General features: G+C 37.2%; 2 protein-coding genes and 1 long non-coding RNA gene across 8 annotated transcripts; all 3 read right to left on the reverse strand.

Moving 5' to 3' along the window:
- Positions 1-654: 654 nt before the first annotated feature.
- On the reverse strand, positions 655-6469 carry LOC110943324 (B2 protein). The gene is made up of 5 exons (XM_022185074.2): positions 6249-6469; positions 1952-2277; positions 1250-1350; positions 923-1117; positions 655-824 (listed from the first exon to the last, which is right to left on the reverse strand). The coding sequence occupies exons 1-5, from the start codon at positions 6467-6469 to the stop codon at positions 783-785; spliced, it is 885 nt and encodes a 294-aa protein (XP_022040766.2). The 3' UTR covers positions 655-782.
- Positions 6470-9462: 2993 nt separating this feature from the next.
- LOC118492458 lies at positions 9463-11922 on the reverse strand. Of its 6 annotated transcripts, XM_035990497.1 has the most exons (4): positions 11497-11922; positions 11324-11381; positions 10892-10973; positions 9463-10564 (listed from the first exon to the last, which is right to left on the reverse strand). In XM_035990497.1, exons 1-4 carry the CDS (start codon positions 11554-11556, stop codon positions 10285-10287), a joined length of 480 nt encoding a protein of 159 aa, XP_035846390.1. In that variant the 5' UTR covers positions 11557-11922; the 3' UTR covers positions 9463-10284. The 6 variants fall into 6 exon arrangements, 1 of the variants encoding a protein (XP_035846390.1); XR_004893837.1 differs by lacking the exon at positions 11324-11381; XR_004893835.1 differs by lacking the exon at positions 9463-10564 and having other exon boundaries at positions 10571-10973; positions 11324-11397.
- A 1531-nt stretch (positions 11923-13453) lies between these two features.
- LOC110940782 lies at positions 13454-26185 on the reverse strand. The gene is made up of 7 exons (XR_002593534.2): positions 26088-26185; positions 25904-26002; positions 24539-24613; positions 24351-24453; positions 23835-24271; positions 23669-23755; positions 13454-13732 (listed from the first exon to the last, which is right to left on the reverse strand). It is a non-coding gene; the product is annotated as an uncharacterized LOC110940782 (long non-coding RNA).
- Positions 26186-26602: the final 417 nt, after the last annotated feature.

Genomic DNA, 26602 nt, shown 5'->3' on the forward strand with positions numbered 1-26602 from the left:
ATTATACTATTAAACTTGTATGCTCACCTTTACACTATGTGTATTGACCTATATTTTAACGTATGTGACACAGGTGTGTAGGATGCTACTTGCTATTTGATGGAATTGAGTTAGGATGGAGTCAAGAAACAAACAAAAACAATTTAAATCTGAGTTGTCGGAACATGTTATTTGTCTTGAGATATTCGGTCTGTAATAATTTTTACTTTGGTATGTTATGGTATGGGACATAATATTTAAATATCTGGTAAATCAGTTGTTATGATTTCTCCTGGACAATCTGTTTCGCTCAGTGTCGCGCCCCGATGTTTCCGCTATCGGTTGGGGTGTGACAATCATGTTATAAGGCTATACGGTATGGTGATGGTCCTCCCTTGGAGGATGGTCCGCCATGGTAGAAACACTAGAAATGGAGGATGGTCCTACCCTACCAAGTTTATTTATTTTTTTTTTAATTCATCTACTTTTTTTAACATTTATTAAATAAGATAGAAAAATAAATTCATTAATCTTCATGGTTACACGTCCCCTATACAAACATATATGAGCAAATCATGGGCATTCACATCTCGGTCAAGGGAAACTGTGCGCGATTCTCTCGTGAATCGCCTTCAGCAAGGTATGGCATTCAGGGTCTTAACCCAGGGATAAATCTTTCTTAATACGACTCGATATTAACATATATTAGTTACGTATATATGATTAAACATATCTCACATTATCACAAAACCACTTCTTAACCTTATAATACATGTTGATACTTGATTTTCCTCGACCATGCTTCAGTTCTTGTTATCCTCAAATATGTCCAAAAACGAGAGCGCCTGCAACAACAACACGCGTGTTAGTTTTTCAAGTGATTAGTGATTTGGACATCGAAAAGTGTTCTTAATGGACCTGAAGGGTAAAAGGATAGTTTTACCTCAGGGATGTTGAGTTCAAGGCGAAATTTAGGGCCGTCGTAGTGGTGAAGAATTGGCATGAATGAGTCTTCTTCTAACGGCTCGGCTAACTTTCTAGTTATAACGCACACCTGAGCAGGGAACCGTGATTCACCAGGGTTCTTTTTGTCTTCCCATGCAAACGGGTCGATGTTTGTTCCGCTAAAACTTGCAGCCTAAATCATTGAAACCATATTCCATGTTAGAAGATATATAATATATGTTCTTTAACCTTTGATTTTTAAGGATTTTCACCAATACAAATCAAATACAAGAAACTTGCAAGTTAAATGAATGAGACTGAATACCTCAAAAACACCATGAAGCTGGTGGGTGGAGTAGTTGTAAAGAAAAAGAGGCAGACCAGGTGTGATATGCCTAACAGAGTCCCGGTAGCGTGGCAGTAAACCTGAAATTCAGTTTAAGAAAAAGATTAGGCAAATTCATAACAGAATTACACTTGCATCTTACACGATAAAACGATTTCCATCGGAATACGTAACGTTCATAGATTATATATTTTTAAAGAACTACACTCAGGCACTGGCTTTTAATCAAATCCATCTAGTTTTTGTGATTAACAGAGTTGCTGTTGTTCAACAAAACTTAGAATATAAACATAATGTTCAGAAATTTTACTAAAAAATAGTAAACTAATTTGTAAAATCTTCCCAACAACAGAATATTCCAATTTGTGGAAGAAGTCAAGAACATCAAGAGCCAACCCATGTTCTAATTTATGGTCACAATTCAACATTAACCTAAAAAGATGCTAACCATTCTCTTATCCTCATAATTCCTGCCTAATTTTCTAACCATAAAGTGATCTTTCTATATACCATCATCATCTGGAAATGTTCTAAAAAATGATCTATATACAACTCCAAAAAGATCCCAAATTCTCAACCAAAAATCTAGAAAAAAATAAACAAAATCAACACAAATATGAAGTATAAAACACCCATGAAAAAAATGATACAAAATTGAGCAAATCAAAGAACCAAACGTACCAAAAAGCTGCCTTTGAAGATTCTCTTGCATGGTATCATTGTTACAAACAAAAATATACCCACCAACAGTCTCATTTCTGGGCAAAGATTCTGAAGGTGGCAGAGTCTTGAACCTCTTATCAACACTATTCTTACCATTATCCTTCTCATTATTACTAACACCACTGTTATTATTATTATTATTATTATTATTATTATTATTATTATTATTATTATTATTATTATTTCCATGTTTACCCCCAACAGAATGATGATCAACCTCACCATTTTCCCCCAATTTTCCATCTTTATTAAACCCATTTCGCTCAAAATTCACATTATTTGGACTGATGCGTGTGTAGTGTAATATATTTTAGGTGTATATTTTAAGCCCTTTTTACACTTTTTAGCCAAGTTTTAAATTTATAAAACACGATATTCACTAACACTAAACACACATATGGGCAAGTGCACCCATCGTGAACGTAGTATAGTGTTGGTAAGATACCGAGGTCGTCCAAGGACACAAGAGCTTTTAGTACCGGTTTATCCTCAACGTCTAATCAAATCGAAAGTTAGAAAAAGGTTTTTAAACTAAAAAAATAAAACCAACTAAGATGCTGAAAAATAAAATAAAAGTAAAAACAGATAGACAAGATGAATCACTTGGATCCGACTCGTGTGTAGTGTAACCTTTGATTATTTTCGCACTTTTGCACCTTTTAGGAGATTATCTTAGTTATTGTAGTAGGCCCCTCTTTTGAAGGTGACGTTACCCTCAACCCAGTAGTTTGAGTCAGCAAGGATACAATCCTAAAGTGTCGGATTATTGAAAGATAATTAATTAAGTTATTAATGCATAATGTGGTAGGCCCCTCTTTTGAAGGTGACGTTACCCTCGGCTAAGTAGTCTGAGTCAGCAGGGATACAGTCCTAAGTAGCCGGGTTAAAGTTTTAATAGTAGTTTAACTTATGAGGGGATCAAAGAGTTTAGACCCCCGCCATCCAATACCGGTGGGTATTGAAGGAGGTCCTACTAAATTTGACCCAGGTCCTTTGCAGGATCTATACACTAAACAATGGCAAGACTCTTACCAAATCGTTCCCTTAACCCCCGACCAGGTAGCCAATATATCTCCATATAGACCGTGGAGATATGAATGGTGAAAATCTTTTATTTTATATAGACAGTAAAATAATGCCAAGACACCACGGACAAACGATAAGGAAGAATCACCTTCAACATAAGAAATTAGTTATTAAAGTCATTAATGCAAAACCAAATAAAAAGTGCGAAAAGATTAAAAATAAAAAGTATTACACTAAACACTTGTCTTCACCAAGTGATGTTAGAGACTTAGGCAAACATGGCCTTTGATTGTCAAGAACTCTTACGATCAATCTTGGATCCCAAGACGACTCACACACTCTATGATGGACAATGGATGATGGTGGTAGATGATGGTGTTGTGATGGTGGTGGGTGGTGGGTGGTGGGTGGTGGGTGAAGTGTGAAGTGTGAGAGAGGTGGTGTGCCAAGGGATTGGTTGCAAGTGATCCAAGCACTCCTATTTATAGGCTGAACAGAAGCTCGGGCACGGCCCCGTGTCCATTGGGCACGGCCCAGTGTCCATCCTTCTTTCTTTCTTCATTAATTGCAGTTTGTCTGCATTAGTTGACCACGCCCCCGTGTCCGCTGAGCACGACCCCGTGTGCAGAAGCGTATCTGTACTATCAAGATTTCCCTAGATCCTGCGAATCTTAGAGTTGACCACGGCCCCGTGTCCGCTAAGCACGGCCCCGTGGTGGGCGATAGAAGCTTCTACAACTTTGTCTTTTCTGTTGACACTTGGGCACGCCCCCGTGCTCATTGAGCACGGGGCGTGTTCAGCCTTCTGTTCACTTGTTTTGCTTGGGAAGATGCTGTCGGGGAGGCCGGGCACGCCACGTTTGTTCCTTTTCTTGTATTTATCTTAGATTTAGCTGCCTTTTTGCTTCTTTTGTTCATTTGAGCTCATTTAATCCTGAAAATACAAAAGGAAGACAAAAACATACTTTTTCCAACATTAGTACTAAAAAAGGGTTAGTTTTATGCCACAATTGATGTAATTTATATGTTGCATTTTGTGCACATCAAATACCCCCACACTTGAATCTTTGCTTGTCCTCAAGCAAAACTCTTTATAATGTGGCTTTACACTCCCAAATGGAATGGGTAGAAGAGAAGGTTTTTGGGCTTGTCATAGAGTGTCGGTATTTCCAAGATTCTTTATTAAGTTTTATTTTTATTTATTTACAATCCTATTCGTCATGATTTATTAAAAACGTTTCATAAGATAAATTACTTATTAGGGCATAACATGCCTTTTTTAAAATTTCATTTATATACAAGTTCACATACCTCACGGGGGATCACTCAACACTCGGCCGAAGGTGTATTTTTAGTGAATCACTCGAGAGCGGCATGGAACTTACTTCTACCATAAGCTTGCCAAGCAATCAATCCTCCTCCTTTTTAACTATACAACTTTGTAAATATCAAGAGGACTTTTGGGTGAAGGGTTAGGCTTGGGCTAAAGGTGGGTGGTTGGGTTAGTGGTTAGTAAAAGGGCGAAAGGCGTAAAAAGCGTCGGTTTTTGGAAGACTTTTTATTTTATTTTATTTTTTTCTTAACTTTTTATTTTGATGAAGCATTTCTTTCAAACAAAGTTCTTTTTGATAAACTTGTTTGTTTATTTCTTTAGGCTTCATTATCATTGTTTTTTTTTTCACCAAGTCATAAGAAAAAACGAGCTTTGTTACTAAAATAAAGGGTTTAAATTAAAAAAGGGTTTAGGTGGGTAAAAAGGGTTTTTGGTTTGGGTTAAGAAATGAAAAGGTTTAGGCTCAAAGGGGTTAACTAGGGGGATTTTGGGTAGGTGGTAAAAAAAAAAACAGTGGTGAAGAAATAAAAAGGGTTAGTCCTAATGCCTCCGTCATTTACTTACTTGGGTTTAAGTTGGTAAGGACCGGGAATGTATCGCCGTGGCAAGTTCTAGAGTCGTACGAACCAAGCGGCTATTCACACAAGAAACGAAAAATGAGCATTTAGTTTAAAGATATGTATTTGTATGCTCAATAAAGGCTCAAAAACTCACTTTTTGTGGGAATGGGTTATTTATGTAGTCAAGTATATATAATCAAATTTTAACTAAACTTGTCATGTCGTTTCATAATTTTCTTATGTTGGTTCTTTTTATCACGACGTTGTTGGTTGTAAATTTGTAAAAATATCACTTTTTAGAACTTCAATTTCCCAAATTAAACCTAGACAAGTAAAAAAAATGAAAAAATATTTTGAAAAAATTTGGGGTGATTAGCGGTTTCAATAGAGTTTTGTGTAAGGCTTGTTAATTAGGACTTGCAAGATTCAAAGTTTTAGCATCCCCCTCCCCACACTTAAATTACACATTGTCCTCAATGTGTCCCAAAAATAAGTTTTAGGTTGATTGAATGTGTAAAAAGGTATGAAAAAGCAAAATTTTATGTTACTGGGCGTCTGGACATGGCCCCGTGGTGTCCGGGCACGGCCCCGTGTTCAGATTGCCAGTAACAAAAGTTTGTAAAAAGAAACAGAAGCCTGGGCACGGGGGCGTGTTCAGTGAGCACGCCCCGTGTCCAGTTACCTGAACTGGCCATTTTCTGCAAACTGTGCAGCACGGGGCCGTGTTGGGCGGGCACGACCCGTGCTGAACTTGCTGTAATGAAGAAAATTTTGTCGGATGGCCCTGTTTTCATGCATGGGGTGCTGGTGCAAGTTTCCCTTGTTATCCTTCACCATCCCGAGTGTGTTTTATCCATTACAACATCATCAAAACACCAAATTAACTAAAACCATCATTCCATTGAAGTAATAGAGAGAATTACATAACATTCCTAGAAAACTAAAAATAAAGAAAAAAGAAAAATAAGAGTTAAACTAGATAGGTCAAGTGGGGCACATAAAATCATTCTAAGGAGCTCTACTTTTATATTAAGAACCAAAATTCCGGAAACAATTTTCCGGTATCTAAAAGCTTGGTAGAACTCTGGGCCGAGGGGTGTTCCCTAGATGTGGTTAAAGCCATTCTTCTATCTCTCTCGGGAGGAAGAAGGCGGCTTCATTCTCCTCAACATCTTGTGGATGGGAAGTGACACCAACCGGAACCCCTTGTAGTATATCACGAGGAAGTCCCGGGTGTACGGTGTACCATTCGGCTGGTATGATGACTTCAGGCACCACGTTCCATGCCCTTTGGGTAATGACCGGTACCAAAGGAGGAGAGGCGAGAATGTTCAACCTTTGGTGCAAAAGGTTGACCTCTCGAAGACACCCTTCTAGTCCCACCGTTAAGTGATTGATACGGTCGACCAACGCTTCTTCCACCCCTGTCATTTCATCAATAGCCTCTCTTAAAGCGTAAACATAATTTACAAGAGAGTCTTCTATCGTTGATGACCTCCTCCCTTGTCGGTTGTTCCTTGATTGCGATGAAGATGTCCTGCTAGTTCTGCTCGCCATTCTGAGAAAACAGACCGAAAAGAGTTCAATTTTGACGTGACAGTACCTCAGACACGGCCCCGTGTTTAGTTGTCTGCAGGTTTTTAGAGCAAGGAATCTTGGAGTTTTAAATTATTTTTCCAATTTATAAGGTATTTTTAAGCATAAATAATTTAAAACGAAGTTGTATAACTCATTTTAAACAAGATTCCTTGAATAATAACCTTACAAACATTACAATAAAGCTTGAGTTCATGGAGATTTCAAGCTTCAATGGAGGTATTGACTAAAAATTGAAGAAGAAGGTAATGAACAAAAGTGGAAAAGACAAGATGGTTGTTGAGAACCTTCTTTAGAATATACCTAGGATGGTATGAGTGAAGATTTCAGCAGATCTTTGTCTTTGGAGTGGTCCAAATGAGCAGGAATCTTGCTGCATTTATAGAAAACGACAGCACGCTGCACACGGCCCCGTGTCGGCTGGACACGGCCCCGTGTGCAGACAGAATCCTGACACATTTTGTCCGTATTCTGATAAAAAATCAGAAAGGAATCTTTCGGTGGACACGGGGGCGTGTTGACCTGGACACGGCCCCGTGTCTAGAAGCTGTCTTAAGGACTTTCCTATTTTTAAGGAATTTATCCAGATCGGCCGGCTCCTTACTGGATAGGACAACCCCAAAGTGCCTAAGATACCTTAATTGCTCTAGATTAAGACGAGAACGCAAGAGGTTGTCGGTGAGGGTGATTCCTATGCTAAATGTAGGTGGACAAGTCCAACCCTTTCCCGGGCTCTCGTTAAAGAAGGTGTATGCCGAATCGCTCAGGTCTATGTATGCACCGAACGAAGTCGATGGAGAGTCCTTCACGGCACAATCAGCACAGGGAGGACTATCGCTCAAGTCCTCGCTAGAGTCGAAGGTATTATTGGGAACAACGAAGTTGTTTTTATTCGAATGTGGTCCCAATAATTCTTCTTGGGTATCGTCTTGAGATGAATTAATAAAATCCATCCTAAGTTCTTTTAACAAATTAAGAATTAGATCTTCTAATTGAAATAGTTCATCAAGAAGCATTTCTCTAGAAGGTCCGGTTGAGCGCATTCGAGGGAGAGATAGGGATTATTTTTACTTTCGCCCCTCTTAAGGCTACAGGAAAACAATGGGTCTATATAGTGGGGGTTATAATTTAGAAAATAACATTCTAATTCTTTACGAGAGCCACCACATAATTGACACCACATACCATAAGAGTGCCGAAAGTAAAAATTATCATTATCACTCATGTTTGTGTCAGAAATTACCAACCGTCGGGATCTTACCGTTCTGTTTTCAGTAACTGAATCTTGGGCACGGGGCATGTTGAGTGGGCACGGCCCCGTGTTTAGCTTACTGTCTGACTTAAAACAGGATTGACAGTTTCAAAGATTGGGCACGGGGCGTGTTCAGCGGGCACGGCCCGTGCTGAGTTCTGCAGAAGCTGAAAAATTAAGAAAATCCTAAAAAAAAACAGAAAATTTAGAAAAAAAACGATTAGGCCGTTGATTCCCAACTTTCTTAAAATCCTTGTGTCCCCGGCAGCGGCGCCAAAAACTTGATGCGTGTGTAGTGTAATATATTTTAGGTGTATATTTTAAGCCCTTTTTACACTTTTTAGCCAAATTTTAAATTTATAAAACACGATATTCACTAACACTAAACACACATACGGGCAAGTGCACCCATCATGAACGTAGTATAGTGTTGGTAAGATACCGAGGTCGTCCAAGGACACAAGAGCTTTTAGTACCGGTTTATCCTCAACGTCTAATCAAATCGAAAGTTAGAAAAAGGTTTTTAAACTAGAAAAATAAAACTAACTAAGATGCTGAAAAATAAAATAAAAGTAAAAACAGATAGACAAGATGAATCACTTGGATCCGACTCGTGTGTAGTGTAACCTTTGATTATTTTCGCACTTTTGCACTTTTTAAGAGATTAGCTTAGTTATTATAGTATGCCCCTCTTTTGAAGGTGTGTTACCCTCAACCCAATAGTTTGAGTCAGCAAGGATACAATCCTAAAGGGTCGGATTATTGAAAGATAATTAATTAAGTTATTAATGCATAATGTGGTAGGCCCCACTTTTGAAGGTGACGTTACCCTCGGCTAAGTAGTCTGAGTCAGCAGGGGTACAATCCTAAGTAGCCGGGTTAAAGTTTTAATAGTAGTTTAACTTATGAGGGGATCAAAGAGTTTGGACCCCCGCCATCCAATACCGGTGGGTATTGAAGGAGGTCCTACTAAATGTGACCCAGGTCCTTTGCAGGATCTATACACTAAACAATGGCAAGACTCTTACCAAACCGTTCCCTTAACCCCCGACCAGGTAGCCAACATATCTCCATATAGACCATGGAGATATGAATAGTGAAAATCTTTTATTTTATATAGACAGTAAAATAATGCCAAGACACCACGGACAAACGATAAGGAAGAATCACCTTCAACATAAGAAACTAGTTATTAAAGTCATTAATACATAACCAAATAAAAAGTGCGAAAAGATTAAAAATAAAAAGTATTACACTAAACACTTGTCTTCACCAAGTGATGTAAGAGACTTAGGCAAACATGGCCTTTGATTGTTAAGAACTCTTACGATCAATCTTGGATCCCGAGACGACTCACACACTCTATGATGGACAATGGATGATGGTGGTGGATGATGGTGTTGTGATGGTGGTGGGTGGTGGGTGAAGTGTGAGAGAGGTGATATGCCAAGGGATGAGTTGCAAGTGATCCAAGCACTCCTATTTATAGGCTGAACAGAAGCTCGGGCACGGCCCCGTGTCCATCCTTCTCTCTTTCTTCATTAATTGCAGTTTGTCTGCATTAGTTGACCACGCCCCCGTGTCCGCTGAGCACGACCCCGTATGCAGAAGCGTATCTGTACTATCAAGATTTCCTTAGATCCTGCGAATCTTAGAGTTGACCACGGCCCCGTATCCGCTGAGCACGGCCCCGTGGTGGGCGATAGAAACTTCTACAACTTTGTCTTTTCTGCTGACACTTGGGCACGCCCCCATGCTCATTGAGCACGGGGCGTGTTCAGCCTTCTGTTCTCTTGTTTTGCTTGGGAAGATGCTGTCAGGGAGGCCGGGTGTGCAACGTTTGTTCCTTTCATGTATTTGTGTTAGATTTAGCTGCCTTTTTTGCTTCTTTTGTTCATTTGAGCTCATTTAATCCTGAAAATACAAAAGGAAGACAAAAACATACTTTTTCCAACTTTAGTACTAAAAAGGGTTAGTTTTATGCCACAATTGATGTAATTTATATGTTGCATTTTGTGCACATCATGGACCAAAATTCAAACTGGGGTTTGAATAAACCCCTTTATTAAACCCACCATTTATCCCAAAATCAGCACTTTTAGTGGACCCCATCTTCCAGTCAAAGTTGAACCCATTAAAATCGGTGCCGGAATTGTTGGTGTGGACGGTGCCGGAGTTGATGAAGTCACCGCCAACACGGAGGTCAAAGTTCCGGCGATCTTTTTCGGGGCGTTTGGAGGCGTAAGAGGTGCTCCAGATGGAGTCATTTAAAGAAAGATTGTTGGTCTGAACACGAAGCTGATCACTGAACTGCCAGAAAGATGATTGATTGATTATTGTTGTTGTTCTCCATGGTTAAAGATTATTGATACCCAGATGGAAAAATTGTGGGAGTGGCTTCAACGTCTTACCTGGGTCGTTTGGGACGACGGGGAGGGGAGAAATGGGTGGCGGAACGACGCCGGGCACGACGGGGGTGGGACGAAGCCCACACCGTCAAGCCTAATACCAATTCATCACAACTTCATACCCATTTGCTGACTTTTTTAGATAACGACATAGCATTAAAAAAAGCTAAAAGGCCTCCAGCGAGCTGGATACAGGGAGAGAAATCCCAGACCACATTTTTAGACCTGTGATTAATACAATTGAATAAGGAGGAGATGATGTCTTCGCACCCTCTATCAGCCGGTCTCTTCAAACCTCTAAAAACCAAACCATATCGTTCTTTCCACAACGTCCAGAGAGTCATGTACATAATACAAAGCAGGATGCTTTTAGATTTCCTAACGTCTACCCATTTGCTGAATAATTTGAGAAAAAAAAACATATTAGCAACAACCCAACACTGTATAATATTTTGCTAAGGAAACTTATATATATTTGGATAACTACTAAACCTAGTCTGATTACTATTCATAAATACATATATTGTCTAGGAATTAACATTTATTTTATTAGAGCTTAGATAGGAACAAAAAGGTGCCTTTACAGCCAAATTCTTGTCTATAAAAGGATATAAATTACCTTTATGTTGTTTGGTTCTCTTTTGTTTTTGAATAACAAATGTTAATAATAAGTACTTCAGACTTAACATGAAGTTATTTTAGTAAAGCCAAAGAATTACAAACCAGAAGTGATAATGGGTCCAACTATCATCATTCTTGTGGTATTCACATAGCTGCAGTTGATATGTAATTCTCTCTTCTCCTACTGCAAAGTTGGCATATATTAATATACTATCCAAACAATCCAACATGCTGCTGAATGTTAATGCCATTTTCTATATAAGCGTATATGCCCACAACTTAAAAAGGACTAAATTTGTATTCGATCAAGATTAAACCACATTATATAGTCTTTATTCGCAAATAATGTATTTAATGTGAAGTTAAACTACACTCTAATGAACATCACAATGTGATATTATTTGTTTTGTTGATAATGAGCTTCAAAAGTGAGCGTGATTTTTTTCCATTAAAAAAATCCATATCAGTTACAGGACATCAAATACCAACACTTATATTTGCAAGGGGAACCGCCCAGCTAACCCAATCACCTACCAGAGCCGTCCATCCACCATCCAAGATGAAAGCGGGTGACCGGATAACGGACGGAACCCTAATCTGGCCAGAAGCTGAACAAACATCGCCATTAAAAGCAGATTCAGCCAAAAAGGTTGTTGCATGACATGGATTTGCTGATTACATAACCAAATCGGAGGTGATAAACTTACCGGCATTGTCTGCTTGATGTGGGACCACCGTATGCTCTTTTGTTCTTCTTGTACGACCATGACGACCGCTTCTGTGACCTAACCAATGCTACCATAAGCTTCTTTGTCTTTTGTTTACTTAATCCTAACCGTGCACTCGACGGAAATCGGTATTGCCGCCTTTGCTCCGCCACAGCCTAGTCGCGCGCTGCCGTGCCGGGCCTCTCTCCTTCCAGATCTTTCTTCTCTTTCTGACCAGAAGCGGTGCTCTCTCTTTTCTGTTTTCTGTTAGTGCCGCCTTTGCTCCGCCACCGCCTGGCCACGCGCCGCCGTGCCAGGCCTCTCTCCTTCCGGATCTTTCTTCTTTTTGTGACCAGAAGCAGAGAGTGCTGTCTCTTTTCTCAACCTTTTAAACCTATTAAAGAACCAAATTACAAAATTGTCATATTCTACTTTTCATTCAGTTCGCTTATCTCTAATACTATATAATATATAACTAGATTATTAGACCCGTGTACTACACGGATTTAAGGATATAAATTTATAAAGTATTTAATTTTATAATCTCTTCAAAAATTTACATAAGTGATTTTTTTACCATAGATGACGCAACAATTAGTCATGTGTAAGGGTAGGCGGTATGGTTTGGGTCATTTAGGGTGTTTGAGTTTTCTCTACCCAATGATATAAAGCCATGTCAACTCCCCCCTTCACTCCCCATTTTCTACTCAAACACTATGTATGGTTCAAACACCCACTCAATTAAAAAATAAAAAATTTTGATTGGTTGTTCTCTCCTCTCTCTCTCTCTCCTCCATCACTCTTCTCCACCTTAGGTGACTATTCACCGATTTCTCTCCCTCTCTCCTACTCAAACACCCTCACTCAATCACTACGGTGTGGTCACCGATCGGTGACTTCACTCCCCCACACCACTCACCGATACCATACCGCCTACCCTAAAAACTGATTCTTTTAAAAACAAACCAACTTTACATAGAAATTGTCCAATACTTTTATTTATCGTCATCGCAAAACATAGGGCGAGAGGAAACTGTCTTCTTTTTAATTTAAATGGAATCCTTCTATTTGGCAATATTAAACGAAATTTAGGGATAAACGTTCAAGTTCCAGTATTACTTCCGGATAATATGAGTATCTCAATAACTTGATCACCCAGTGATAGGACCTGTAGTCGAGTTTCATTACATAAACCATTATTCTTATTAATATTTCTTGAAAACGTCACTGGAACACTGACCTTTGGTAATTATCAATGGTTTGGCAAGCCTAAAAATATAACTCTATTTAGGACATCCGGTGGGTGTAGACTTACATCAAAATTATTATGAAGATATTCTATCTTTAAACTCGTTTATTACACGGGTCTAATAACATTAAAAGTGTTTTCAAAGCATGGAAGTAAACTGGTTTTCAAATATTGGATTAACCTATTCTTTACCATTTTTATTATTAGAATAATAAAATAATAATTTATTTAATAGATGTTTTAAACATATAGTAAAAAAAATCCTTTTAAAGAATAACTAGGTGTTGTCACATTGATATTATTTGAAATTGTTTATTATAAGTAGAATTATTACTAATAACTAACTATATATTTTAGATAAGTCAAAAGTAAATAATCATTATCTAAGTAAACGATAAAATATTTATTAGTATTAAGTTGTTAAGGATTTTTTTTTGTTTTGTATTAATTAATAATAATAATAATAATAATAATAATAATAATAGTGAATTGAAGGAAATAATGCCATGTGGCATTAAGTAGGCTTTTGTTTTAGTATAAGAATGCCATGTGGCTTTAACTATACCTTTTTATTATTAGTACTAGGTTAATGCCCGCGCGATGCGCGGCTTCATCAAAAACCATATTATTTACTTTGAAGTATAATATTCTGTACAAACGCATACATTGGAAGAAACAAACAGAAAATTATTAAATCCCGGAAAAAAACTTCCTTGTAGACTAAATTTGTTGTTTTACTCGTTACATTCTCATCTTTGTCTAGTATAAGCAACTTCACACCGGCTATGCTTTTGACTCTAGATAACGCAACATAAAGCTGACCATGTGAAAAACTGAATATTTGAAATACAATCCAACTGTTGATAGAAATTGTCCTTGACTTTTGTTTATAGTCATTGCGATGAGGGGAAACATACAGATAAGGGGAAACACACAATAAGATACGGAAAAACTGAAGCGACAACGATTCTACTATTCCATCTTCACCTGAAAATCGATTACTAAAATATTATAAATTTTCACAAAAAATAGGTCGATCTAGATAATGTTTTATATCTGGTAGGTTGAGCTAATTTGGTAACTGGAAAAGGAAACTATGGGTCAAACAGGTCACGAGTCATCCAAAAGGTGTACTCAAGTGCAATAAACCTCCTAAGTAGATTTACTTAAAAACATAGATGACTATTTTAATAATATGATATTTGTAATCACAGTTAACACATTTATCATTATCATTAATAAAAATAAATAAATAAAATGTGCATGTGAAGTGACCCAACCCAGCCCAACCCAATATGTTTCGGCCTCATACTTAAAAATCAAACTTTTTGACCCAGACACGTTTTAACTTGTAAACTGACTACCTACCACCCACACACCCAAACAATAATTGTGACAACCGGTAATCTACGCGCTTAATTATGTGATTAACAGGTGATTACGCAATAATAAATAGTGTTTACAGCGCAAATAAACTTAATTAGGTCTTTGGAGTGCCTAGGAACGTCTATACGACTTTACAGTACGCGTGTGAAGATTCGCGTGGGATCTGCGGAACATCAAACAACAACGGACTGACACCGTACGAAATACTGACAACGCCAACAAATATGGATGTTGCACAAATATTTTATGCTTACGAAGTTTGGGTCGCGATACCGGGTCTCGTAGTAATTACAGACCACTTACACATGATATGGACTTGTGGGCCCCGGGCCCAAGCCCAAAACCCACAAGCCTAAACCTGCACAATAAATTAGATCTTATGAGATCTCTAGAAATCCCTACAAATCTAAGCAAAATATTTACCAAATCTTGCAAAATCCTATTAAATCTATACAAGAGATTTTATGTCAAAGGGATAAAACATATAACCATAAGGTAGTTTGAGTGCATAAAAGACAATAAGAACCCTCCCCTCTATTAATACACCGAACTTGACCCCCCTCATTCTCATCTTCAACTAAACCAATACACTCAATCACCCTCTATCCCTCTCTCTCGGTGGTATGCCCAGACAAACACAAACCAAATACACACTCAAATTTCACTCTCTTCTCTCTCGGTTTCATATACAACCACAGAAAAATCAACTCTCACAAACATAACCCAAATCAAACCCTAAGAACACACACACAACCTGCTCTCACCCTCTCGATCTACTGGCACGAAGACTGGACCCGGAACTGGTGTTGATGCTGGCGATTTTTCAGGCGAGACACCCCCCTTCACTCATCTCTCGTCTCACCTCACGGATCCGACCGCCGGAGCCGATTAACCGACCGGCTGCCGGTGGTTCGGTGGCTCGGTCAACCTGCAAGCAGCCCCCCTTCCTCGTTAGATGAAACGGACCACCACCACCGTCTGGTGGTGGTGTGCGGCGGCTACAACAGAGAGAGAGAGAGAGAGAGAGAGAGAGACGAGACGGAGAGAGAGGAGCGATGAGAGAGAGAAAGAGCGGTGAAAAAGGGAGCGGCGCGGCGGCGGCAGTGGAGGAGTCGGCAGCGGCGGTGTTCTTGAGTTCTCCGACGATTCTGTGACAGTGATGATGATGGTTCCGGTAAGTAACTCGGGTCTTCAGTTTCGGGTCAGATTGGTTACGGGTGTAGGCTTGTTTCGGGTCTTATTTTGGGTCAATGTCACTTTGGTTCAGATTTCATCTCTGGTTTGGGTTTTCATGGAGTCTCAGGTCAAACCCATCGGATTCAGGCTCGACTCAGTTATAAACGGCTCAACTCGGTCCGACTCAGCTTGACTCGGTCAAACTCGGCTCGACTCGGTTCATCTCGCCTCAACTCAGTCAACAAGAGCTGACTCGGTCAACTCAGTTGACCCGGTCAACTCCGTTAGGCGGTTCGACGACTCGACGCGAAAGACTCGGTAAAAGTTTAGAACGAATATTATTTACACTAATTTTAAGATTTTTATTAATGTCGTGAACGAGCTCGCACTGATTCGTATTGATTATGGTTTACATTTTATACATATGATGAAAATTAACATATTGATATTAATATTGAGTATATTGTTGATTGAACTTTGATAAATAACGACAACTGTTGTTGTCAGGACGTTCAAAAACAGAGGAAACTCTGCCCGTTTTTCGAGAAAATCCGTAAAACTAAAACAAGTTTTAATTATAAAACAAAATGAGCTTGGTTGAAAAACGACAATTATTGAAAAGCGACTTTTACAAATATAAAATTATTTTCGACGACACTTCACACCTTACGAAAACAACGATTCGGAAACTATTTACAACAACAAACATAGTTGTTTTTTTTCGGAAATTCGACGAATCCTTTTGTAAAAATAAATATAATTTATATATTTATTTCAAACATAAACTCGAATCCTTCTATAAATAAATATAGTATATATATTTATTTCAAGCATCGCGTAACACGAATTCGTTTCATCAAAATAAATATTGTTTATATTTATTTCAAATATCAAACGACACGACGATTGTTTTGCTAAAATAAATATAGTTTATGTATTTATTTGAAATTATAAACGACACGAATTCTTTTAGAAAAATAAATATAGTTTGTATATTTATTTCAAACTTCAAACAACTCGATGATACTTTCGCAGAAAAAAATATAACTTTTTATATTTATTACAAACGCCTAAACGACACATAGTTTAGTTACCGTCGTTCATTTACCGTCATAACTTACAGACAAACCATTCAATTAGCGATTCGGTAGAGCTCGGTAACACGTAGATTTGTTACCACAAAAATTAGAAACTTATTAGATATTCCGTGTTAGGAATACTGTAGAATGCACGCTAGCAAGTCAAGCCTTGGAAACGACATCAAGAAGTCGTAAATTAGCTAGCTTTGCACAGGAATATTCAGGTGAGTTCATAACCCCACATTTTACACTTTTATAAATGTTTTCGGGGTGGAAAGACATGCACTTTTTGCAAAAAGCATACAAGAATTATATATTTTTAAACCATGTTACAAAGAACACAAATGGTTTACGAAAAACTTATGATTTATACCGGTTTTCCAAACAAGCGTATTTTTCTGAAAATACAAATTCAAGAGTTTAAAAATACGTGAGTTATGGTATGAAAATATAAAAAATAAAAAGCACACTTGGTGAGAACGAGTACCAAGTGTGTAGCGATATAAGAATACAAGAAACACACTTGGTGAGAAACGAGTACCAAGTGTGATGTGATATAAGAATACGGGAAGCGCACTTGGTGAGAAACGAGTACCAAGTAGGATGCGCTATGAAAAATGATGCGAGGAATCGTGTCACGAATAGGGTACAGAAGCACCATTAATCAACAATATACCTAGACCGCAGAACAAAAGGTTAGATCTAACGGGTGTCGGGCAGCCACACTCTCGATGAGGGCGAGTATCGAGTAGTGCTTTTGTGTCTCAGAATATACCAATTAAATGCCTAAGGTTTGGTGGCTTCCTATGTCGTGTCACATGTTAATGGCTTTGCAACCCATTAACAATCCTGATACTTACAGGAATACTTTAATTACATGAAATTCATACCATAAAAGAAAACTTGAATTATACTTGAAGTACGTGGGGTACTCAAGAAAACGGGAATTATACTTGAAGTACGTGGGGTACTCAAGAGAAAAGTGAATTATACATAGGTACGTGGTGTACACATGAATATTTGTTTTATATATGAAAACATGATTTATACATGAATACATGATCTGTACAAGAAAATGATTTTAAAATTCGTTTTCTCAACAATACTTCAAAAACCGGTTATTCAAAAAGATTTACTTCAAATCTTTTACAACCAAACTATGAACTCGCTCAACTTTATGTTGATTTTTCGCATGTTTCTTTCTCAGGTTACTTTTCAAACAATGGAACGGTTGGAATAGGAGGACCATAAAGAGTCGAGTACTTAGTGGCGTTCAATTTCTAGAAGTCTTAGCTTTATTTGCTTCCGCTGTGCAATGAAGATACCAGTCCAGTCACGCCAATGCTCTGATAATTTCGGGGTGTGACAGATTGGTATCAGAGCTATAGGTTACAGCGAACAGGGTTTTCCGTAGGAATACCTGGGCTCTAACCTCACTATCCTCTGGGAACTTAGAATATTAAAACCTGAATACATACAGAACGCATAGTACTCGAATATGGTCTCCAACCGTTGCCGAAAAACGACAGTCAAAATTTTGTTTTCAAACAAACGCTATGGTGGTGTTTTAGACACGGTACACAAACAGTCGCATACGGCACACAAAACCCTGAGAGTTTAGGAAACATGCATTTAAGACCTTCGGAAACTTATGTGAAAGTTCATTAAAGGTCATCACGTAGGAACTGCAAATATTAATTCGGGCACACTCAATTATACATATCGTCTATGATATTTTAACTTCCCGAGCAGGCAGCCTACGCATAACAAAACGCTAGCGCACAGGTATACGTGAGACTTAAGCTATACGTCAACGGAGGTTGAAGTACGTCACATGCGACTATCGATCAGGAAGCGGCAGTTTGGCACGCGGTCCTGCAAACGACACGAGTCATGCTAAGGAAAAGACGCAAGTCACCGTATCCCCCCCTATCCGAATAATGACAAGTACGCTATGTTTGACTCCATGGTAATGTCACCTAACAACTGGTTATCACATGCAACCTCAGGTAAAGTCCTTAAATTTCTTTTATTGAAATTTCGACTTTCACATTCACTGAGTAGATTTTCGCATCTCTACTCCTCTTAATGGTCATTGCATCACAATAACTTCTTCATTATAGCGAATTTTCATTTGCTTCATTTCTTGAAAATTCATATGTTACGCATGCATCGTTTGTTACGCATGTGGTTTCGTTTCGAATAAAGCGTTTCATTGAAGCTCAAATATTGTTTCGCTAAATCTAATTGTCGATTTGTGATTCGAATGACCTGCATTATTATAATTGCTGGCTTCTTCGCTATCAGGTCAACACATTTTCTTGAAATCCCTTTTCTTTTCAAGTTACATACATGGTTTTCGTTGTGACCATGCCGAAAGTTTCTTGTCGATATAAGTATTTCTTGTCGGCTTGCGTCGAAGTCAAATTCAATTGTTTGAACTTGTTCATTACGCCTATTCAATTCATGACACCATATGATGTATTGAAAACATCATATTCGAATTCGTTGTAACAAGCGTTTCATTGTTCTGAGTCGTGGTAGATTTGCTTGGTCTACGGCTCCATTAAGTCGTTTGTTGATTTCGACACCTTGAGGTGACATTTTCACTAAATTGAAGCTTGCGCTAATCTCATGCACGGATTTAATTATTTATTTATTTATTTAGATTAAATCCGCTCCGATTTATTATTGCGCTTTCATTTGACTTCAAACACAGGTGATGCTTGTTTAATCACCACTATTATTGAATTATTCTTGATCACTACGACACCTTGTGGCGTCGGTAGAACTTGCAGCTTGGGCTGATCATGATCGAGCGTTTCATGCAAACTATTACATTTGAGCTTGTTGAAATCTAAATTCATTCATTGGATGCAATCATTTCTAGAATTCATTTGCATTTTGCGATACGTCCTTGAATTCATATCATTCGAATAAGTCTTGAATCGATTTCATGATCGTTCACTCTGGTACTATTCGTAATTACCTACATATAACGTAACTCTAAGGAGTTAACGTAGTCTAAATTTCGAGGACGAAATTTCATTAACAGGGGGAGAATGTGACAACCGGTAATCTACGCGCTTAATTATGTGATTAACAGGTGATTACGCAATAATAAATAGTGTTTACAGCGCAAATAAACTTAATTAGGTCTTTGGAGTGCCTAGGAACGTCTATACGACTTTACAGTACGCGTGTGAAGATTCGCGTGGGATCTGCGGAACATCAAACAACAACGGACTGACACCGTACGAAATACTGACAACGCCAACAAATATGGATGTTGCACAAATATTTTATGCTTACGAAGTTTGGGTCGCGATACCGGGTCTCGTAGTAATTACAGACCACTTACACATGATATGGACTTGTGGGCCCCGGGCCCAAGCCCAAAACCCACAAGCCTAAACCTGCACAATAAATTAGATCTTATGAGATCTCTAGAAATCCCTACAAATCTAAGCAAAATATTTACCAAATCTTGCAAAATCCTATTAAATCTATGCAAGAGATTTTATGTCAAAGGGATAAAACATATAACCATAAGGTAGTTTGAGTGCATAAAAGACAATAAGAACCCTCCCCTCTATTAATACACCGAACTTGACCCCCCTCATTCTCATCTTCAACTAAACCAATACACTCAATCACCCTCTATCCCTCTCTCTCGGTGGTATGCCCAGACAAACACAAACCAAATACACACTCAAATTTCACTCTCTTCTCTCTCGGTTTCATATACAACCACAGAAAAATCAACTCTCACAAACATAACCCAAATCAAACCCTAAGAACACACACACAACCTGCTCTCACCCTCTCGATCTACTGGCACGAAGACTGGAGCCGGAACTGGTGTTGATGCTGGCGATTTTTCAGGCGAGACACCCCCCTTCACTCATCTCTCGTCTCACCTCACGGATCCGACCGCCGGAGCCGATTAACCGACCGGCTGCCGGTGGTTCGGTGGCTCGGTCAACCTGCAAGCAGCCCCCCTTCCTCGTTAGATGAAACGGACCACCACCACCGTCTGGTGGTGGTGTGCGGCGGCTACAACAGAGAGAGAGAGAGAGAGAGAGAGAGAGAGACGAGACGGAGAGAGAGGAGCGATGAGAGAGAGAAAGAGCGGTGAAAAAGGGAGCGGCGCGGCGGCGGCAGTGGAGGAGTCGGCAGCGGCGGTGTTCTTGAGTTCTCCGACGATTCTGTGACAGTGATGATGATGGTTCCGGTAAGTAACTCGGGTCTTCAGTTTCGGGTCAGATTGGTTACGGGTGTAGGCTTGTTTCGGGTCTTATTTTGGGTCAATGTCACTTTGGTTCAGATTTCATCTCTGGTTTGGGTTTTCATGGAGTCTCAGGTCAAACCCATCGGATTCAGGCTCGACTCAGTTATAAACGGCTCAACTCGGTCCGACTCAGCTTGACTCGGTCAAACTCGGCTCGACTCGGTTCATCTCGCCTCAACTCAGTCAACAAGAGCTGACTCGGTCAACTCAGTTGACCCGGTCAACTCCGTTAGGCGGTTCGACGACTCGACGCGAAAGACTCGGTAAAAGTTTAGAACGAATATTATTTACACTAATTTTAAGATTTTTATTAATGTCGTGAACGAGCTCGCACTGATTCGTATTGATTATGGTTTACATTTTATACATATGATGAAAATTAACATATTGATATTAATATTGAGTATATTGTTGATTGAACTTTGATAAATAACGACAACTGTTGTTGTCAGGACGTTCAAAAACAGAGGAAACTCTGCCCGTTTTTCGAGAAAATCCGTAAAACTAAAACAAGTTTTAATTATAAAACAAAATGAGCTTGGTTGAAAAACGACAATTATTGAAAAGCGACTTTTACAAATATAAAATTATTTTCGACGACACTTCACACCTTACGAAAACAACGATTCGGAAACTATTTACAACAACAAACATAGTTGTTTTTTTTCGGAAATTCGACGAATCCTTTTGTAAAAATAAATATAATTTATATATTTATTTCAAACATAAACTCGAATCCTTCTATAAATAAATATAGTATATATATTTATTTCAAGCATCGCGTAACACGAATTCGTTTCATCAAAATAAATATTGTTTATATTTATTTCAAATATCAAACGACACGACGATTGTTTTGCTAAAATAAATATAGTTTATGTATTTATTTGAAATTATAAACGACACGAATTCTTTTAGAAAAATAAATATAGTTTGTATATTTATTTCAAACTTCAAACAACTCGATGATACTTTCGCAGAAAAAAATATAACTTTTTATATTTATTACAAACGCCTAAACGACACATAGTTTAGTTACCGTCGTTCATTTACCGTCATAACTTACAGACAAACCATTCAATTAGCGATTCGGTAGAGCTCGGTAACACGTAGATTTGTTACCACAAAAATTAGAAACTTATTAGATATTCCGTGTTAGGAATACTGTAGAATGCACGCTAGCAAGTCAAGCCTTGGAAACGACATCAAGAAGTCGTAAATTAGCTAGCTTTGCACAGGAATATTCAGGTGAGTTCATAACCCCACATTTTACACTTTTATAAATGTTTTCGGGGTGGAAAGACATGCACTTTTTGCAAAAAGCATACAAGAATTATATATTTTTAAACCATGTTACAAAGAACACAAATGGTTTACGAAAAACTTATGATTTATACCGGTTTTCCAAACAAGCGTATTTTTCTGAAAATACAAATTCAAGAGTTTAAAAATACGTGAGTTATGGTATGAAAATATAAAAAATAAAAAGCACACTTGGTGAGAACGAGTACCAAGTGTGTAGCGATATAAGAATACAAGAAACACACTTGGTGAGAAACGAGTACCAAGTGTGATGTGATATAAGAATACGGGAAGCGCACTTGGTGAGAAACGAGTACCAAGTAGGATGCGCTATGAAAAATGATGCGAGGAATCGTGTCACGAATAGGGTACAGAAGCACCATTAATCAACAATATACCTAGACCGCAGAACAAAAGGTTAGATCTAACGGGTGTCGGGCAGCCACACTCTCGATGAGGGCGAGTATCGAGTAGTGCTTTTGTGTCTCAGAATATACCAATTAAATGCCTAAGGTTTGGTGGCTTCCTATGTCGTGTCACATGTTAATGGCTTTGCAACCCATTAACAATCCTGATACTTACAGGAATACTTTAATTACATGAAATTCATACCATAAAAGAAAACTTGAATTATACTTGAAGTACGTGGGGTACTCAAGAAAACGGGAATTATACTTGAAGTACGTGGGGTACTCAAGAGAAAAGTGAATTATACATAGGTACGTGGTGTACACATGAATATTTGTTTTATATATGAAAACATGATTTATACATGAATACATGATCTGTACAAGAAAATGATTTTAAAATTCGTTTTCTCAACAATACTTCAAAAACCGGTTATTCAAAAAGATTTACTTCAAATCTTTTACAACCAAACTATGAACTCGCTCAACTTTATGTTGATTTTTCGCATGTTTCTTTCTCAGGTTACTTTTCAAACAATGGAACGGTTGGAATAGGAGGACCATAAAGAGTCGAGTACTTAGTGGCGTTCAATTTCTAGAAGTCTTAGCTTTATTTGCTTCCGCTGTGCAATGAAGATACCAGTCCAGTCACGCCAATGCTCTGATAATTTCGGGGTGTGACAATAATCATGTTGGTCAAGCTTATGGGTTGCCACCAAACTCAAACAATAGTTGTCTTAAAGATTAAACCTGTGATTTGATTAACACTTCCCTTTTTGCATAACTATATTTCTTCAAAGATGAGAAACAAATGCCAATTTTGTTGTTTCTGTAGATTTACACTACTTGTCTAATCTTCTTTAACTCGTCCACAAAATTATTGATGAGAGGTCTTTTAGAAAATTTGTTTACAGCAAGTGTCGTTATTAGACAAAAGAGAGGCTCCCACAAAAAAAAAACAAATTATGGACTATAAGTTCCATTCTTATTCCTTATATTATGCTATGCAGATCGATGATATATCGGTTATATCAGTCATATCGGTCCCTTACTAAAATATCGACGTCAAATATCGGTCAAAATATCGGTACCTTTGGTTATCGGCGATATTGACCGATATTTGACTGACATATCACTGATTATTGGTGTTAAGTTGCTATATATATAAATTCTGCATTATATTGAATTTACCGATATCTCACCGAGATAACCTATATTTTAAATATCGGTCCTTGACCTATATCCGATATTTTACCGCATTAACTGCATAGCTATTATGTACCTGAACTAACTCAAAGTAGCTAACAGTCACGCCTCCAGCATTTGCATATATATCCGGAAGTATTACAACTCCTTTCTTTGACAAAATCTTTAGAAAGAAAACATATCTTATTAGAAATTTACAATGTAGTTTCCAACGGATCAAAGAATCTAAACGGGAATGGTACCTCGTATGCTTCTGGATCAATTGTATTATTTGCAGCTTCTATGATGAACTTGGCTTTAACATCGCCTGCATTTTCTCTTTTTGAACAAAGAAATCAGATCCGTTTAGATTTTTAAAGACCCATGAAGATCCCAACTTTTATTCATACTTGATTTTCCAACATTAGTGAATCTTAAAGCTAGACGTAACAATTTGTTCTTTACCATTATTAGGACTTATGTCTTTAAAAACATATGTCCTCATATTAATCTTAATCTGATTAAATAATATATCCTCTTTCGGCATGGGATTCAATATTTAATAAATATATATAAGAGACGATACTTTGTCAGGACCATTTGGGTTATTTACAGCTCCAGTAACATCACTAACCGCGATGATCTTACCACCCCTTTCGTGTATCAGCCTTGCTACCTAAGATCCCACATTGCCAAAACCCTGTAAAAATAGTTACAATATCAGGAAATATAAAATTAACTTTTCATTATAAACCATACCTGAATAACAAAAGTCAAACCTTTGATTGACTTCCAATGATCAGCAAGCAAGGCTAAGGCTTCTGTAGCAAAAACAACACCACGACCGGTTACAGCCTCTCTTCCAAGTGATCCACCGAGCTCCTGGTGATTAGAATGTTGATATAAATTATCTAGATATTCAAATATATTGATAGCATGCTATATAGATATATTAACTTATACTCACTATTGGTTTTCCTTTGACAATAGCGGGCGAATAGCCATGGAATTTAGAATACTCATCAGAAATCCAAGCCACGGTCTAACAATATCCGAAACAATTAGTACTACAGTTTGGAAATTTTGTTTATTGTAAATTGAACTATGTGTGATCAACAATAATAGTACAACTTCTGGATCAATTGTACTATTTGCAATACTTTTTAGTACCTTATGAGGAACGAAATAAATACTTACTAATTATCATATATAAATATATTAAATTTAAGATAACAATTAAAAGATTCCAAAAAATAACAAAATTGAATTATAAAGTTTAAAAGCTATAACAATTATTAGGAAACAAATAAAATCTTAACATAAATTTGTTATGTTTACCAAATAAATAGTCTACATTTATAAGGTAAGCAATCAAAATTTATCAAAACGTTTTTGAGTGATAGCATAAGAAATCTTACCAAAAATGAAAGATTGAAGCATGTTATATTTGAAAATTATACAAAAATAAATAAATTAAATCAAATTTATTTTTACGTTTTCAAGTTACCAAAAATATTGTCATAATTTAAATTTTAATTTGATTATAATTAGGGGTGTGCAAAAAATCGAATTAACCGAACCATAACCGAATTAACCGACAAAACCGAACCGAAAAAACCGAACCAAATAAAAAACCAGTGGGTCGGTTAATGGTTTTTTTGAAAACCGAATGTAGCGGGTCGGTTATGGTTTATCATTTTTTCCATACCCACCATAACCGAACCGAACCGACATGTAATAAATCTTTGTAGGATTTAGGACTTTTCACCATATTTTTAATATTTGATGTTTTTGACCGAAGATTTTTAGTACTTATTGGTTTTTCATATTATTTTGTGGTTTTGGTTATATGTTTATTTGAATTATGGATTGTATCATAACACTTTATTTGAATATTCGGGGTATTAACATTATAGATTATATGTATTTTTTAATACTATGTAATCTACTAATATATACAAATATGCAATAACAATTTATTCCATGTTAAAAAATTAAGTTTTTTTTTTTCGCTAAGCTAAATACACGGTTAACCACCCATAACCGACCCGCTCTAACCATTAAAACCGAATAACCATAACCACCATAACCGATCGGTTATGGTTATGGTTATCCAATAACCGATATCACGGTTATGGTTATGGTTTTTGGTCAAAACCGACCCAAACCGACCCATGCACACCCCTAATTATAATATAGAAAAAATAATACTTTTTTACTTTTTTTTAATAATCACACGACATTCAAAACAATTAAATAATAAAAGATCAAAAGCAAAGTTATACACGATTATATTAAGTATATCTAATAAAAGGAAAATCAAAAGACAAACCTTTGATTGACTTCCCTTGATCAGCAAGCAAGGCTTCTGTAGCAAAAACAACACCACGACCGGTTACAGCCTCTCTTCCAAGTGATCCATCGAGAGCTCCTGGTAATTAGAATGTTGATATAAATTATCTAGATATTCAAATATATTGATAGCATGCTACATAGATATATAAACTTATACTCACTATTGGTTTTCCTTTGACAATAGCGGGCGAGTAGCCATGAAATTTAGAATACTCATCAGAAATCCAAGCCACAGTCTAACAATATCCGAAACAGTTAGTACTACAGTTTGGAAATTTAGTTTATTGTAAATTGAACTATGTGTGATCAACAATAATAGTACAACTTCTGGATCAATTGTACTATTTGCAATACTTTTTAGTACCTTATGAGGAACGAAATAAATACTTACTAATTATCATATATAAATATATTAAATTTAAGATAACAATTAAAAAATTCCAAAAAATAACAAATTTGAAATATAAAGTTTAAAAGCTATAACAATTATTAGGAAACAAATAAAATCTCAACATAAATGTGTTATGTTTACCAAATAAATAGTCTACATTTATAAGGTAAGCAATCAAAATTTATCAAAACGTTTTTGAGTGATAGCATAATAAATCTTACCAAAAATGAAAGATTGAAGCATGTTATATTTGAAAATTATACAAAAATAAATAAATTAAATCAC

Source organism: Helianthus annuus, chromosome 5, assembly GCF_002127325.2.
Source record: "Helianthus annuus cultivar XRQ/B chromosome 5, HanXRQr2.0-SUNRISE, whole genome shotgun sequence".
In the NCBI taxonomy this organism is placed as follows: domain Eukaryota; kingdom Viridiplantae; phylum Streptophyta; class Magnoliopsida; order Asterales; family Asteraceae; genus Helianthus; species Helianthus annuus.

Coding starts and splice junctions, on each gene's coding strand:
- LOC118492458 (XM_035990497.1), bottom strand. CDS start 11,556: ATGGTCGTACAAGAAGAACAAAAGAGCATACGGTGGTCCCACATCAAG. Junction 11,382..11,496: donor ACATCAAGCAGACAATGCCG/GTAAGTTTATCA, acceptor TGGCCAGATTAG/GGTTCCGTCCGTTATCCGGT. Junction 10,565..10,891: donor TGGACCCATTATCACTTCTG/GTTTGTAATTCT, acceptor CAAATTATTCAG/CAAATGGGTAGACGTTAGGA.
- LOC110943324 (XM_022185074.2), bottom strand. CDS start 6,469: ATGGCGAGCAGAACTAGCAGGACATCTTCATCGCAATCAAGGAACAAC. Junction 1,351..1,951: donor TCTTCAAAGGCAGCTTTTTG/GTACGTTTGGTT, acceptor ACTGAATTTCAG/GTTTACTGCCACGCTACCGG. Junction 825..922: donor TTGAACTCAACATCCCTGAG/GTAAAACTATCC, acceptor TTGTTGTTGCAG/GCGCTCTCGTTTTTGGACAT.